Source organism: Molothrus ater, chromosome 1 (assembly GCF_012460135.2).
Source record: "Molothrus ater isolate BHLD 08-10-18 breed brown headed cowbird chromosome 1, BPBGC_Mater_1.1, whole genome shotgun sequence".
In the NCBI taxonomy this organism is placed as follows: domain Eukaryota; kingdom Metazoa; phylum Chordata; class Aves; order Passeriformes; family Icteridae; genus Molothrus; species Molothrus ater.
The window spans coordinates 96,903,444-96,921,044 of NC_050478.2; the positions used below are offsets into that span (position 1 = coordinate 96,903,444).

The 17,601-nt window shown below is 36.3% G+C and overlaps 1 protein-coding gene across 1 annotated transcript in view; it reads left to right on the forward strand.

The window, feature by feature from the left end:
• Positions 1 to 16,330, forward strand: part of RTTN (rotatin) — a 79,398-nt gene extending 63,068 nt beyond the window's left edge. The window contains exons 42-49 of the mRNA XM_036379093.1: positions 3,155 to 3,249; positions 6,922 to 6,999; positions 8,444 to 8,570; positions 10,296 to 10,495; positions 12,260 to 12,527; positions 13,762 to 13,865; positions 14,222 to 14,291; positions 15,861 to 16,330. Of these exons, the coding sequence (XP_036234986.1) occupies positions 3,155 to 3,249; positions 6,922 to 6,999; positions 8,444 to 8,570; positions 10,296 to 10,495; positions 12,260 to 12,527; positions 13,762 to 13,865; positions 14,222 to 14,291; positions 15,861 to 15,943 (1,025 nt within the window). The 3' untranslated portion in view covers positions 15,944 to 16,330. The remainder of the gene's footprint in view (positions 1 to 3,154; positions 3,250 to 6,921; positions 7,000 to 8,443; positions 8,571 to 10,295; positions 10,496 to 12,259; positions 12,528 to 13,761; positions 13,866 to 14,221; positions 14,292 to 15,860) is intronic.
• The last annotated feature ends 1,271 nt before the right edge of the window (positions 16,331 to 17,601 follow it).

Genomic DNA, 17,601 nt, shown 5'->3' on the forward strand with positions numbered 1-17,601 from the left:
TAATAATTTAAGTTTTCAGCTACAGATGAACTATTATGTTATAACCAGTTTAAAACCCTGTGGTGAAGTCACAGGTCTGTGTTGGAGTAAGAGACCTGTTAGCTTTTTGCTACTAAAGTTATATTCATCCATTAGAAACTGGAGATTTTTCACTGGCAGTATCTTCCAATACTTGGGTAGGTGAAAGTATGCCCTGTGTTCTTAGTTCTGGCTGTACCTGGACAAGAGGAGACTTCTTTTTCTCAGCTTTGTTCTTCCCTGGTTCTTTGCTCGCATTTTACAGTTTAAGTAGGACTTTCTTCCCTTCACAGTAGTAAGCCAGCTTCTAATCACAGGCTTCTTGTGCCCTCTAGAACATGGGAGAATTGTGAATTTGCATTTCTCATGCATCATGTGTTTTACACCTTTTGATCTGTCCAAGTGCACTTTGTCTTGGGTGCTTTCCTGTAACTTACATCTCTGTTTTTTCCACTCTGTAACCTCCAGTACACTGACATTGATTGCTTAGACAGATCTGTGCAGTGTCTGATCCCTATAGTGGTAGAAAACTCAACTTCAGGTCTTACCCTTTCTGCTCTTTCCCAGTGTATTTGTTCTGTACTCAGCCCTTACTTCAGTCAGGCTGCTTCTTCTGTTGATGACTTACTAGATCATCTAAGTTCCAGCTTCCTGTGGAGGCACTTCCACTGCAGGAAGTGCATCATTCTGTGCTAGAGCAGCCATCAAGTCATCCTTGCTGTTGTGCAGCACAGACCTTAGAAAAGAGAAGACAACTTCTGGGGCTCAAAGCAGTGTTCTAAAGATACCTGCAGCTCTAGCATCACCCGTTCAGCTCTTAAGGGCTACTTTAAGTTAAAAATGCAAAGTCCTGCACCTCAAAAGGTACAAGCCCTTACAGCAGTTGAGGCTGACTGGAGAGCTGAAAAGAGGGCCTGGTAGGCAGCAAACTGAATGTGAGAAGACTAACAGCATCCTGGGGTCTATTAGCAGGAACACAGCCATCAGATCAAGGGGAAAAGTTTCTTTCCTCTACTTACCACTTGTTAGACTAAATCTAGAATTGTGCATCCAGTTTTGGCCCAGTACAATAAATGTCAACAAACTGGAACAGGTTCCCCAGAGGTCCATCAGGGTGGTTGTATTCGCTTGTCATTAGAGAAGAAGCTGATGGAGTTGACTTATGTTCTACCTGGAGAAAAGAAGGCTTTGGGAGGACCTATGAGATTTTGAAGAAGTTGGAGATGGGTTTCTTACAGCAGTCCATGGTATGGGAGGATGGAAAGAATGGGCATAAATTGAACCATGAGAGTCAAACTGCCTGTAAATAAACATTTGCCCTTTGGAGGCAGTAAAGTACTGCTAGACATAGTCTGCTGTCTCTGTTCTTGGACATTTTCAAGACCCAGCAGGGTAAAGCTGCAGGCAAACCTTGCCTGCTTAGAGCTTGCTCTGCTTTGAGGAGAAGATTGGGTGTGTGACCTCTGGAGGCCATCTCTTCCAACTCGAATTATCCCAATATCATGGAATCATTGAATGCGTTGGAAAGGGCCTTTAAACACCATCTAGGTAGGTCAAGCCCCCTGCAATAATCAGGGACAGCTTCAACTTTATCACATTATGCAGAGCCCTATCCAAGTGTTTGCAGGGGTAGGACATCCACCATGTCTCTGGACAACGTGTTCCAGTGTTTCACCATCCTCATTGTAAAAGATTTCTTTCTCATATCTAGTCTAAGTTTGTCCTCTTTTAGTTTAAAACCATTACCCCTTAAAACAGGCCCTGCTAAAATGTTTGTCCCCATCTTTCTTAAGCTTTTCCTTTTAAGTGGAAGGCTGCAACCAGGTCTTTCATCAGACTTCTCCTCTTCAGGCTGAACAATACCAACCCTCTCAGCTGTCCTCATAGTTGTATTAGATCCTTCTCAGGATTATTGTGATCTGCCTCTGGACTTGCTCCAACAGGTCTTTCCTGTGCTGTGGACCCCACAGCTGGATGCAGTGTTCCAGGTGGGGTCTCACCAGAGCAGAGCAGAAGGGCAGAATCTCCTCCCTTGCCCTGCTGGCCACTCTGCTTTGGATGCAGTCCATGATGCACTTGGCCTTCTAGACTGTGAGCTCACATTACCTGGCCATGTCCAACCTTTCATTCACCAGTGCCCTAATTACATCTTGGCAGGGATGTTCTCAATTCTTTGATCTCCCAATCTGTATTGATAATTGGGATTCTCCCAACCCAAGTGCAGCACCTTGCACATGACCTTGTTGAACTTCAGGAGGTCCATTTGGACCTTGAGCTTGTCCAGGTCCCTCTGGGTGGCATCCAAGACCTCAGGTGTGTCAATTGCCCTGCTCAGTTTGGTGTCACCTGCAAATTTGCTGCAGATGCACTCAATCCCACTATGTTATTGATGAAGACATTAAACAATATTGGTCCCAATATGGATCCCTGAGGGACACCACTTGCCACCACTCTCCATCTAGACATTGATCCATTGACTGCTGCCCTCTAGGTGTGACCTCATCCCTATCCAGTCCACCTGTCAATTCCTTAACTCTCCAATTTGGAAGGATGTTGTAAAGGACCGTGTCAAAATCCTTACAGACGCCCAGACAGATAATATCTGTAGGTCTTACCTTCTCCACTTACATAGTCACTCCATCATCTTATAGTGACTTAAAGACTCTAGATCCAAAGAAAAGAGCCTAACTCGACATTTTGCCCTTGAAGTCACCTGAATGGTTGCTTTGCTTTGTCTCACAAAGAATGCAGCAGATCTGCTGTTGTTAGGGAAAGCTTAGGTAAAATCAATGGATGCCTTAATCTCTTGAAGTTTCACGCTTCTAAGGAGCATTGTTGAAGATATCCTGAAGAGTTATGAGTTATTAGCTGCTCCACCCAAATCATCTTCCCCTCTCAATCTTACTAGTCCTTCCTTTGGGCATTCCTCTCGTGGGACTTTGTTGCAAGAGGACTCAAATATGTTCTTGCTTCTTGAGAGCATTCAGCTAGATGCACTTAATCTCAGAAAGTGTTTGCTACTTCCTGATATCAAGTAGAGAACAAGAAGATCATTGCCAGAAAGATATTTTGGTTTTCAAAATAACATTTTTGATTGTGAATGTAATTATAAATGTTACTGGTTTTTGTCTTCCAGCTGACCTGATAGACAGCTGTATAGAAAACATGAAGAACATCCACACACAGCTGAATTTGGATTCCCTAAAGCCTGGGAAAGCACAGAGAAAAAAGGTAGCTATAAAAACCAGAAGACTGATAGGATAAGGCACTTCCCAGCTTTCTTTTGTTTGTTTGTTTTCTTGAGGCAGGTGCTGCTTGTCTGCGTCCTGGATGAGACAAAGTAAATGACAGCTTGTAGTGGATCCAGATACTGGAGTTTCTTTAAAATTCAATGATTTTAGAACTTTTACCAACTTAATTATCTCACACACTCTTCCACCCAGAGGTCTCACCAGGTCTCAACTACCTTTTCCAACACAGAGATGGCTGCTACTTCAGGAATGTCAGACAGAAAATCACTTTGGTTCGTACTTTGCAGCTGCCCAGTCTTGGTTGCTCACTGGACAAAGCCCCTGGGCATATCCTGGTAGTGTTTTTCCATGCATCTCTCTGGTCCTCAGGATCTTCTCCCATTTGCCAGATTGTTCCTCCAACTAGATCTTCACATTCTTCTTTTGGGGCCCATTTCTTTCCGTGAGGGGCAATCTCTTTTCAGGAATCCTTCTTTTTTCCACTGACTTTTCTTTCCAGAACTCCAAGCTTCTGTTTGCCTAAACTCAGTAGCCTACATGCAAAGTACAACATGATCAGCCTCTGAATTACTGGTTTTGATTCAAGATTTCCCACTTTTCATCCAGGTTATCAGAATTAGCAACTAGTCCATCCTGGCTGAAAGCAGCAAATAGCAGGCTGATTGAGAGTTCAAAATTCACTTTCAGACATCCACTCACATACACATCTCATCCTTTTGTAATCTGTCATGTTTGTAATTTATTATATTTATCTTATAGCAATATCAGAGTATTGTTTTCAAACTTAGTTGGACTTTCAGTCTTGACTTTATGGCCCTATCTAATCCAGCTAATTTTTTCCATCTTGTTTCCACAATAATATTTTTTGGTTTTCTTAAGTTGTTTTTTTCAGTGTCTTTCAACCAGTGCTAGCTATTTTGGTTTTGTCTGTTCTTGCATCAGTCAATCTCCCTCCCATCCCAAAATTTGTTTCATTCTGCTCGTGCATGTAAATAATAGCTTTTTTACTTTCCTACTATCTGGATTTCAGTTTTATTTCTATTTCTTTTGTCCTTCAAACTTGGTCTGGACATCTCAGTTTCTTGTCATCAGACTCAATTGTCCCTGGTTTTTTAACTTCTTGTCAGTTTTGGGTCTTTTTAACTTCATGCTTGTAGTCCTTCCACTGCCTGCATTCCCAGTAGTTTCTCTCCATTCACAGTTTATTTATTTAGCCTTTGTTTTTCAACCTGCCTTCCAGTTCTTCCAGACTCTCAGGTCCCCCAAGCCTTCTTTACCACATATAGATATAAATTATGTCTTGCCATCATACAACAATTTCATAAGATTTTTGTTGCAATTTGCTTGTTCTCTGCCACTTCATCTAAGAGAATTAATAAAATACAGACAGTAACCTCTGCTGTCAAGTTTGATATCTTGTCCACTCCCACATAAATCAGAAATTGCAGAACACACCTTCCTGTAGGGTATTTCTGCATTGCTGTAGTGTCAGCTAAGTAGTATTTTTCTCTGAGGTTTTGATACAGACATTAGCCTTGGTTTGTGAGAGTATGGAATTGTGTTTTATGACAATGAACTCTTAAAAAAAATTTGAGTTTGACCCTGAGATTTGAAGGCTACCGTATTTTTTCTTGAGATCTCCTAAAAACATTCATTTTGCTTTTTCAAGTGTTGGAGGCTGAAAGGTGTCTTGCCCTAAATATGTCCTATAAGGTTGAAGTCAGCTGGTTCTTTGTAGTTTTTGGGTTGAGGAGAAATTTAAAACTTGAATGAAATTGGAGGAAAGGAGCCTCTGAGAAAGTTCATAAAAACAGTTTATGTTTAATTGAAAATTCTTTGAAAGATTTGCCAAAGACTTTGTGACAGATTTCCTGCTTAGCTGGGACTGTAGGTTGCTGCATCATATGTAAGTGTGCTGTTCATCATATGTGGTACATAATGACAGTTTCATGTGGGGGACACTGAGACATTGCTCTCATGGTAGATTTACCTGATCATTCACAAAACTGCCCCTTTGCCCACTTCAGGGCACAACCCTCAGAGGAAAGTTACGACAGCTTCTTTTCTTTTTTCCTTTCTCTAACTCTTAACTATTGGGAAAAGCGTGTTTTACCTAGCTTCATTCTCAGGTCAACTGAGGTGTTTTACTTGATATTCCTTTTCTTTCACAATAATTAGTGTGATGCTAATAAAGACCATGAAAAGTATTTAGAAGTAGTCAAACTTTCAAAAAATCGTGTCAAAATATTATTGTAGTAAAAAGCAAGATATCCTAAAATAAATAAATCTAAACAGTGCTATCAATGCAACCCATAACTTTTTCAACCTCCTAGAAGTTTGTACACTAAATATGAGTTGTAGGTTGTGGCATTTTAATGCTATTTTACTTATTAACTAAATTAATACACACAGAATTCCTTGAAAGAATTCTTGTCTTAAGAGTCTTGTCTTAGTGTTAGCATTTTATTTGACTAGAGGTGAGACAAACCACTTATAAAATGTATTTGTAATAATGACTTGTATGTTTCTTCCTGACCTACTACACCTGGCTTTCATTAACCTTTTTGCAGTGGGCTGTACTGCAGAGTACTTCATCTCTAAATGGCATCAAATATATGATTTATGATATATAAGCGCATTAGGATTTATAAGCATGCATTGTTTCTTCACCTTGTCTGGGATTAAGTATGAATTCTGTTTTACATTTTTGTTCCTTTATGCTTGATAAGACAGGAATAGTATCCTGTGGTGAACAAGCTTGTTGACATTTGATAATCTTTCAGAAGTGGTTTAGTGTGTCACCCTTAAAGGAGTTAGGGCAGCCATCACTGCCCTGTAGTGTCACAGCTCTGTCAAGAAGATAGATTCTTTGTTCACTTGTAATTTGAATCTCAGGGTAACACCTCACTGTCCAAAGGTCTGTATTTATTTTTGTAATATTCTTATCAGGTTGGAAGTTATTTATAGCTTCTATATTTATAGTTAAGGATAGGAAATTAAGATCCCGGGAATATAAGGATGGATTGGCCTGACCTGCTGTAGAGATCACAGAATAGTCTGAGTTGGAAGGGTCTCCCAAGGATCATCAAATCCAGTTCTTAAATGAATAGTCCGTATAGAGGTCAAACCCACAACCTTAACATTATTAGCACCATGCTCCAACTGAGCTCATCTCAGGGTCTGAAGACAAAACTAATTTAACCTTGTTTTTATCCAAGGAAGAAAAATAAATTCTTCTAGGCAATGATTCATTTGACTTGTTTTAGATGTGTGCTTTAGGATGGAACAAATACTCAGGAGGGTTTCACCCGTTCTTTATTAGTCGCAAGAGAAATGGAGCTCAACATTACAGATTTCTGCATTTGGTCACATTGGTGCCCCTAGAAGTAGTTTCTGTGGGTTATAAAGAGAGATAAGGATAATAAGTTAAAAGAGAGATAAGGATAATAAGTTACTGGTTTTAAATGTCTTTTGTAAACGTGCTTGAAGCTAGCTGAGATGAATTCTACGTGAAATCAGAAAAAAACTGCTGAGCAGATGTGATCCAAACACTGATACATTAGATTTGCACTTCTTTTGAAATATCTTTCCTCCTTGTACAAAATTCATTCTGTCTTACATTGATGATCTTCAATTGTTTTTCCCTGGATAGGAGGATAACCTTATCAAGGAGTTAAGGTGTTCAATGCAGCTCCTTAGAAACTGCCTCTTTCAAAATGAAGAATGCAAAGTAAGTATTTTTATACTGAAGTAATATGAGCACATTTAGTTACTGAATGAAGATAATTTTTTTTTCTGCTTTGAAGTTATTTTCAAACTGGCTAAATTTAAGTTTGATATTAATGGCAAGAAATACTTCATATTTCATTGTTATTCCCACTTCCTAAGAATACTTCACCCATCTATTAGGAACATAGTGTTCATATGGAAACATGTTCTGGTAGAACTCCTGGTAGCTACCAATGTTTTCAGATGTCTGTTATTTTTTTATCCACTTCTGCTTTTTATAAGTCAATAATTCTAATTTTCAAAGCATACAACATGAAAAATGAATGTGGAGAAAAGTGTGGGGCCACCAGAAAGGTGCATAAAGATACATTTCAGATATTAGAAAGTTACTTCCTCTCCTTACCTTTTTTGCCTTTCTGAAAGACAAGAAAACCCCCAAACCACCCCAACAAAACAAGCAAAACAAAATAAAACTCAAAATCTAAAAAATAATTTGATACTTATTTTTCTTTATCTGAGTGAAATTGTATTAATCCTCCAAAAGACAATTTTGTTTTCATATCCATTTATTATAAAATCATTTTTCTTGTTAAAATCTTGAAAGTCTTTTCATTTTATTCTTGTTTTTTTCTCTGTTCTTTTCGATTTCTTTTCAACTTCCATTCTGCCTACTTGTTTTTAACTTGGGGAAAATATAACATTACTTGTTTTCACTTTTTCCTGTGTTCATTTGTTCTGATCACTGCTCTTTGTTATTGCTGATACCATTCAGACATTTATTTCCACTTTCACAGTTTAATTTTTCTTGGCATTGTTTTACTTGTGCTGTTTATACAACAGGCTACTTTTAGCAAATGCAGTGGTAAAACTACAAGATTTCTTGACTTTCCAGGAGTACCCCTTTTCCAGGGTTTGTATTAACATCCTTTTTGTATTCAGAACCCTTGGGGCTGAATAGGGCACCTGAAGTCCCCATAACTTGTTTGTGCCATATCTCAGCTAAGATCTCAGCTAAGATTATTGTGGAAATTTTTCTTCTTTTGATCAGGATCTGCAAAAAGAATTACTTTGAGGATTGAAGGAGGTTGATAACTGAAGATTTCTATCATTTGCTCTGTATACAACTGCACTCTTGTATTTCCATGCTTTTTGAGTTCCAATAATTACTGTAGAAGGAGTTGAATAAAACTTTAGAGAGCTCTTGAAAAAGAACACTTGGAGTGAATAAAACTTTACTTTTGTTTGCATATCTTTCAGTAATTAAGATATGTGCTGATTTTGACTGGCGTAGAGTTAAATTCATTGGTGGTTGAAATGATGGTGTCAGTTCTCCGTACAGTCTTTTAAACCGTAAGATAAAACATAAGATAAAAATGGTTTTCTCATTCTACATTTCATTTTCAAAGGACTGATTGCATTTGAAATTCTTCCTCATGTTGTTGTAGATGGCAGCACTCAAAGCTCATCTTGTTCCTGTTCTGCATTCTCTGTGGCCGTGGCTTTTAGCAGATGATTCCTCAATGGAAATAGCTCTGCATTTGCTTTGTGTCTACACTGCAAACTATCCTGCAGGTATGAAAGTCACTCTATGGTGGAATACATCAAAATATTTTACCAGAATAATTAAGACAGAAAAGCATAATAAAGGGAAAAGAATGTTTATTGCTACCATGAGAGGAAAGTGTAAAAGCACTAGTCCATCGAGAGTTTTGATTTTAATACATTCCAGACTTTTGTTGAGATCTGGTTCAAGCTGTTGGGTTTAGCAAGAGTGTAATTGTACTAAAGGATTAAATAGCATTTAATTCAAACCATTACATTTGAAGGTTTTGCTGAATGTCCTGCCAAACTGAGTAGTACATTATAGAAGTACTGTTCTAGGAATTCTTTAATAGAGAACAGTGTATCAGCACTTTGTATGGGCTGTACATCCTTATTGAGAACAATTCTGGTTTTGAAATAGTCAATCAAATTCAATTTTGTATTACGTTTCTTCAGTTTATTTATGCCTTGGACTCAGTAGTTTGCCTCTGTATATTTTTCATAAGCAATCTCCTTTTTATTTGATCAAACCTTTTATTTCCATTGATAATTGTCCCCACTACTAGAAGCCTGAACTTTCTTCTAGGATGGATTTTTTTCTTTCCATATCCTGGTTATTTAGATTTAGCAAATCATAAATAATGATTTGCAAGTAGCTTGAAAAGACAGAAAAGTGTCTATTCCTTTCTCCCTGTCAGGATACCATAACCATTAAAATAAATAGTTAATGGTTAAAATATGACTCTTTTTTTAAGTTAATGTCTCCAGACCTTAAATGAACTTGCAATTACTTTTTCATAAAGAATTTTTTTTTTAATATGGGCTGAAGAAGAGTATTAGTCAGCTACAGAGTTAAAAATAAAAATGTAGTGTCCTGTCCATGTGCAAGAAATCAAGCTGACGTGACTCTAGGCTGCATTTTTATTTTCCTTGCTGATAAGAGCACGTGCTCTCTGATCAATCATGTTTTTTCTTTCTGTTCGGAACAGCTGGCTTATGAGGTGTCCCAAATTTACCTATTCTGAACTGGTTAACCACTCCTGCTTAGTGTAGTCAGAGAAACACATGTAAATATTTGTCACAGTTAAACATTGTCTTGTTTTTGTTTACTTTTGCCATGTAAGAAATTACCTGCTGTTGCTGATGGCCAGTGCCACTAAAGAACAGGACATATATCTATATTTGTGCAGAAGGCATTTATCTGTATTAGGTCAGTAACATGGCTGTTCCCTGCTGCTGTATTAATTCAAACTTGTAGCTCTGTAGCATAGGATTGTGCATTCTTCTGTTGTACAATGTAATGACAGCTGCAGACAGTGCTTATATTTCTCAGGAAAATATTCTAAGAAACTTATATTAATCCTTTCAAATTATACAGAGACCTCTTTTTCTGAGCCAGTTTCAGAGGATCCCTTCAGATTCAACCTCCAAATAATTGTATAATTAGATATATGTTCTGGTTTTTAAGGAGACTTTCTGAGATGGAGCAATGGCTTCTATTTAACAGCAGAATTACCTCTTACATTCTAGAACAATAGAACAGTAGATGCCTATTCCAGTAAAGTGCTACGTTCAGCCACAATTCTATTCATAGCATGTCTGATTGACTTCATTGGGGTTCAAAGAAAAGATACCTAACAAATTCTTTGAAAAGTTCCATCTCAATGTTTGAGCAGTTGCACTGTTCTTTCTATAGATTTTTCTTTTAAATATATATCTGCATTTCTAATATGATAAATATCTCATTGCTTTAAGGTTGTGCTTCACTTTGTTGGGCCAGTGGTGGACAATCATCACTTCCCTCTGCACGAAGTGCAGCTGGCAATTCATTAATGCATTACATCTTGAAATTGGCTTCCCATGTGTCAAATGATAACAGCCCAGTTCAGCAAGTGGTCTTTTGTCTACTATCTAACCTTGCTCTGTCTCATGACTGTAAAGGCATTATTCAGAAGGTAAGTAAATTGTAACCTGTATTTTAGCAATGGATGCAGTTTCCTTTTTCATAAACCCTCATATTTTAATATGGAGTGTCCTGTGATCATATATGCATCTGCGGGAATCAAATCCATTGTATCTTCTCAGTTGTGTTACTGTTGCCTAAGAGCAGAGTGTAATTCAGTTATATTCATAGTCTGGACAATTTTTACTAGAGCTTTTTGTAACCTCTCTGTTTCAGTGGGTTGTACCATTTTTAATACCCACATATATTGATAGCGATCACTAGTGGACCAAGCTGTAGAACAAACTGCATGTGAATGAACAAGAAATTAAACATTGTGTAAATCATTAGGTATGCTGTGGGAAATATAACCTTTGTAAAAGTTCTAAGAAAAAAAGCAATGATTGGATGTTGAATAAAAATCTATTCTTATTACACAAACATATGTAATGTCTTTTCCTTTTTATATTTTGTATATAGAATGATCCTTACTCTGTTTTATGAAATGTGCTTTGAAAAATCTGTTTCCCTTCAACTTTGATCATTTAAATACATTCAAACCTTGAGAAAGTCAACTGTAGTAGTGATGTGATAAGATGAGCTAATTCAGTAGAAATTATAAAAAGTGAGTTTATTTCTAGCAACTTTTATAGTAGTTGATTAATTGCAAAAATTTGTTTTGATCTCTATTAACAATGTTCTGTTCTTGGACCTAATTACCTGTTAGAAATGCAGGGAGAAATAGGTCTTTTTGGGATGCTAATTATGTAAAGCATGGTTATACCATTGCAAAGTGGCTAATACTCAAACTTTTTGATAGAAACAGAGTTTGAGATCTCTTCTGTAATAGCTGTTGTATTCTGTGAATTGTTTTTGCTTTTAGACTCTTCAGAGTTTCACTCTAGTGTGATAGTACTTCCTTCTCTCTCTTGGGCTCTGCTTTCATAAGTGTAAGCAATACTGAATAACCAATTCCCTCTGTGAAAATTAAATTACCAATATTATATTCACATGAATAAAACCACAATGAGTTTGTATGCTGGGTTGCTTGCTTTCAACCAGATGCTTGTATATATTGTCAAGATTCAGTGAGGCTGGGAATATTTAGTAAAGGACTTTTTCATTAGAGGAATTAATGTCAGAACGTCTCCCTCTTGCAACATGGGAATTGATTTTCATCTTCTCACAATCTCCTTAAAGTGGAGGCAAAGCTGAGATAGTTTGTCATATCCAGGCACAGTTCTTTTTCTTCAAAGCTTACAAAAATAGAGGACATTCCTCTGGCTGGCAGTGAAGGGAGGAGTGGTGCTGTAGGTTCTTACAAGTCACTTCCAACTCTAGACATTCTGTGATACCTTTAACATTTGTCCATAGCATGCAATAATAACTAAGGAATCAAGAATACATTAACAATAGTGCATTGATTCACTTAAAATGTCACTAGCTTATTTTTGGGTATAAACAATGAGTACAAAGCAAAAAGCTTATGTAGTGTGGGAATTAGTCTTTAAAGAAATATATTGTCTTGGATCAACTTTTATGTATCTACACTGCATAAATTATTATAGAAGAAACTGTATGTTACCATACTAAGTTTTTAACCATGCAGCAGATTCTTTTTCATATGTAATTTTTTTCAAAAGCGTTGACTTATAATGGGTTGCCTTTAATGTACAAATCTAGTAATACTAGGTCAAGTATGTGGATTGGAGGGTCAGACAACAGCAAACAAGCCATGGAATACTATAAATTCTGAAACCCTTTTTCTTTTTGACAGAGTAACTTCCTGCAGAACTTTTTATCTCTTTCATTGCCAAAAGGAAGTAATAAAAATTCTGGTAACGTGTCTACTCTCTGGCTAAAGCTGCTACTGAACATATCTTTTGGAGAAGATGGACAACAGATGGTTATGAAGATAAATGGCTTTTTAGACCAGATCATTGAAATGTGTAAATACAAGCACAAAAGCAGCCAACATCTAGCACTTCTTATTCTACATAACATATGTTTTAGTCCAGCTAATAAACCAAAGATATTAGGTAATGGTAAGTATCTGAAGGGTGTGCAAACTGTTGTTCTCTGAGAATATCATGGCTTCCAGAAGACTATATTTTCATGGCAGTTTGGGTTACTGACCAAGAACTCAATGTTGTATTTTAGAAGAGCATTTTTATAAAAAATTAATTTTTAGAATTACAGAATACATATTTTGGCAGAGAGACAATTACAGTAATACATAATAAAAGGAAAACCAAATAAATAGTTTTCAAAAGCAAATCAAGATTCATTGTTAGGCAGATAATTTGGATATAATAACAGATTATGCATGAAAGGATTGTTACAGTTTTCTCAAACAGCTAGTTTTTCAGGGAGGGTTGAAGGATTTTTTGTATCAGTCAGTTTGAAATAATTGAAGTTCCTATCTTTCAACTGGACAAAACTTTCTTGGCTTATGCAAATCATTAATGTTGAGACAAACTATTTTATATCCTGTCATGTACAAAAAATGTTTATGATAGTGATAAAGTTATGTCATGGCATATATATTTAATGTAACAATATTCAGAATTTTTTTCTTGGTTGTTTGTAGAAGGTATTAAATTCCCTCATTTAATTGCAGAGAGAGTGCTTCTGTCTTTGTTTCAAATTCTCAGCAGGTTTTCCGTAGTGTCCATGCTTTTTATTTTTCTTAAGATGTGGATTTACTGCCTTAATTAAATATACATTATTTAGTTACATAATCTATGAATTTTTGTTCTGAAGTGAAGAACCAAAGTGGAAGAGTTTGGCTTCAGAGCAATTCTAGAAAATTAAAGCATTTAAAGTGGGGTGGCAAATATTTCTCATTGGTTGCAAATCATGTGCATAATAAGTATGAAGGGAAATAGAAACATCTTAATATCCATCCTGATGTGGCTCTAATTGTGGCTACTGGGAGTTATAAAACAGTTTCACAGCTTACTTAGTCCCTAAGCATAGCTGATAGCTATACATAATGTTCATGTTTTATTACTGGTGGCTTAACTTTTTAGCATTACTTGGTTTTGTTTTGCTATATTGTTTTTAACACTTCTTTCAATGTACTGTGCTGATTTTATGAGCATATTGAAATTTAATCGATAATAAAGTTTCTGTAATTCCTCTGCCATACCAGTACTAGTCATAAAAATAAGTATACTCCAAGCATCAGTCTACTGAAGCATGTAAATATATTTGCATTGCTCTTGATTATATTTTCTAGATGCATTTGGTTTCATGTTTTTTTATTTGTCTCATTAGATCAAGCAATTGCAGTACTGTCTGCCTGTTTGGAAAGTAACAGTCCCACTGTTCAGAGAATAGGAGCAGCTTCACTTTGGGCTTTGCTTCACAACTATCAGAAGGTTAGTATTTAAGAAATCTGTGAAAAAACTGTAATGTTATACTTTTATGCTGTAAACAATACAGTAATCTCTAAGTAAATAATAATAAAATTTACAGTAGTCATTCTGTTTTATTTTAATTGCGTAGCTGCCGAGGCTGAGAGATTTAAACAACATGGTATAGAAGCAGTTTGTCCTTCATAATTTGTGACTACTTATATAAATGCAGTCTATATGGTGATACAGTTATATTAATTCTAAAAATTCCTACATCTCATGCTCTGATGAATTATTGTAATTTTTTAAACTTTGCTATTAAGGAGTGATCATGCGGGCAAGAAAGCTCATTGTGTTTTGTGTGTTTGTGTGTGCTACAGGCAAAAGTGACTTTGAAGAATCCATCCATAAGGAGAAGAATAGATGAAGCTTATTCTTTAGTGAAGAAAAGTAGGTCCTATTTCTACTTAATGCCAATTCTTAATTTTTCCATCATTAAAGCATTTCAATTTATATCATCACAGTAAGCTTTTGTTGTGCTACAAGTTTTTGAAAGGATACTTTTGTCCCTAAAATCACAATTAGCAATGTGGCTTATGGTTAGGCATCTTATAAATAGAGATGGAGAAAAATGCCTTAGGTGAAAACCTTAGATAATTACCAAGGTTAGTTTTGAAGTATAGGTCTGATCATGCTTGCAATAAAAAGCCTTTTCACAGTACAGTTGTGTGAATCTTTAAATCTTAAATTTAGTGATAAGAAAAATTGTTCTTTTAGCAATGACTTTGCCTAACCGTGCTCAGCCTCAGAGCTGAGCCACACAGAGAAGGGATCAGAACAGAGCATTGTTCCCACATTAAAGTATTCTGGCATGGGTTAGTGACATTCTGAAAGCTTCACATTTTTGCTTAAGTAACTGAACATAGCTCTTGTTTGAATGGCTGCACTACAATAGATTCAGCTGAAGAACATTCAGTATGGAAAGTGTTCAAACACTGATCTGGAGTTTCGGTAGCTAATAATGGGTTTATTGGTTGTTAGTCACATCAAGTTAGTCTAATCTTGAAAGGACATGATAATGTCTTTTTAAGCTAATGAGCTTTACTACTAATTTAAATTGTTCTATGGATGTACTCAAATAGGTTTATTGATTAAGGGGCTTATAATACAAGGTTTCCATAGTATTTGCATAACATATTTGCCACAAACTTTCTCTCTACATTGACCATTGTTGGTATCCTAATAAGGAGGAGGTGTATTTTTGATAGAATATCTCATCATTTTTCCTGTGCTGTCACCCAAATTCATTAATTTTGTGAATGTACTGTTGTTTCAAATTCAGCCATTACTAAGTCAATCCTTACACATAACAATACCACATTTCATATACTGATAATATATTAACAAGTTTGTATTGTTCCTTACAGCAGAACTACCACGGATCAGAGACTTTGCTACCTTGTTGAATCAACAAGGTAGAAATATGTACCTTTTACAGATTAGCACCTCATAACATTAATCCCCATTTATTTATGTACTGCTATAGAACATGAAGTCCCAGACTGAACTATTGATTTTTAATTCAATAAAAATGTACGTATCAAAATAAGGAATAGAAAAGATTTTACACAACTGTCATTATTATGGTTTACAGTTCTGTAATATGTCATCAATATTGTCACTAAAACATTCCTGCATTAAGGATCCCATCTAGTCTGTACTTGTAAAGCTTTGATCACTCAACAGCGATAATAGGGCTAAAATGGTAGATTGTTATTCTGAGCACACGTGGGGAAATATTTCAACATGGCTATTGTTATTTTACATTACCCAAGGGTAAAACCAAAACAGACTTTGCAACATAAAGTAAAAGTATTTGATTTGCTACTCATTAATACAGAGGTTAGGGTCATAAACCAGCATGAATTCTTGCAAAGCGTTTAATGCAATCTTTGGAAAAGGAATTTTGTATTAAGAATCAACTAGAAATTCAAATCTTGGGTTTTTTTTTCCTTTTAGGTTCTCCCCAGCCAGAAGAAAATGAACTACATGCCTACCATTTAAAATGCTTAGAGAATGTAGTGCAGCTTCTTGATTGTTAATGGTCATCAGTCGATTTCTCATGTTGAAATTGAAAAGCTTGTTCAATGAGAGCCTGAAATTTGAAGAAAGCACTTCTGATTCACAGATTTGTGACAGCAGCAGATTTGCTGTGGAAGAAATTTATGAAGCCTTTGAGGAAGGAGTTCATCTCTTTGAACCAAAGAAATTGCACTGTTTCTGGTTCAAACTGTTTGTACTGTAATCCCAATGGGAAATTATAATTATGCTACTATGTAAAGTATGTACACAGAAGAAGGAATGTACAGGGGAAAAGATTTGAAAAATGAGTAATTTTCTTAAATTATGCATTGAAATTGTCACTGTAAAGTATTAGAATTTCTGGTTTGGATTGTTCTTAATAAAGGGGTTTTTAACTGAGATCAGCATTTGCTGTGAGTGAAGTGGAATTTTTAAGATCACAGGTGTGCACAGTGTATGCTCATTCAAAAACTGAAAATGTTGGCAATTGTGGTGTGTTACACATATTAGATGCAAAACAGCAAGGTGTGTGTTGTGGTTTTGAAGCAGATTTCAGTTCAAATTGCTGCATGTTTTTTAAGATGCTAACAATTGAAAAAGAGCTCTCAATTGCTGATATTAGAGGTGACAGTTATGTAAACGTAGCAGTTTTTTCAGGGTATGGGGTGTGTGCATCCATTTTAGTTACATTACAACAATGTAGAAAATATTTGAGTCAAAATCTGTTGGTTTCTAAAGACTTTGAATCTTTTGCTTGGGGCAAATTCTCCCCTCTCTTTCCCCCCCCCCATTATCCAGGCTGTGTTGCCTTTGAAGTGCTACTATGTAACTATTGCTCTAACTTTTTCAGTATTCTATGCTGAAAGAGTTTGAGAAAAAAAATACATTGCTGTCTGAGCACTACTGTTTTTCTGGCTGTGCTTATGGAGTATCTAACAGGGTGTTTTAATTTCCCTCAACACTTAGGCCATGTCTACCTGTAATTAGTCTTTCCTTCTTAACCAGGTGATGAAAGTATTTTCTGCTGACAGAAGGGATTGTGGTTTATTCGTTTAGCGGTGCTTGTAAATTATCTGTGACTTGATATAATTCAGCTGACCATAAGTGTGTTGCTTATGGGTTAAGTCATTACTAGAAATGTAATTATTGGCTGATCTCCTGTCCCTCCACCAAACAAAGAGCAAGGATGGACCACCAAAACTTGATTCTTTTCCACTTACTGTATTGTGTAATTACTGTGTTTTGCAAAGCAGTTGTTAAATGCTGACGTGCTCATCCCATGGTATTTATTGCAGAACACTCAGCTGCAGGGCAGGAGACAGCTCTGCAAGTCAGCATTTGCTGACTGGGCTTGAAAGTGTGAGGTCTTTTTCCCTCAGATACCAAGTGCTGAGTCTCTTCAGAGACTTATGTTTCAGCATACTCACCCCAATGATCTTTCTCATAAATCAGTCACTAAGTCAAAATGCAGATTGTTTGCTATTTTTTCTGTTTCAAAAGGACAAAAAATGAGAGCACTCAATGCCAAATGAATTCTAACAGAAGTAACCACTCCTGCAAGGATGGCAAGATCTCATTCAAAGCATGGATACACATGGATCTCATGAGGAGAATGAGGACTTCAGTTTCACGACTTCCATGAAGTGCAAGTACAATATAATAAGGCCATAGAAGATCT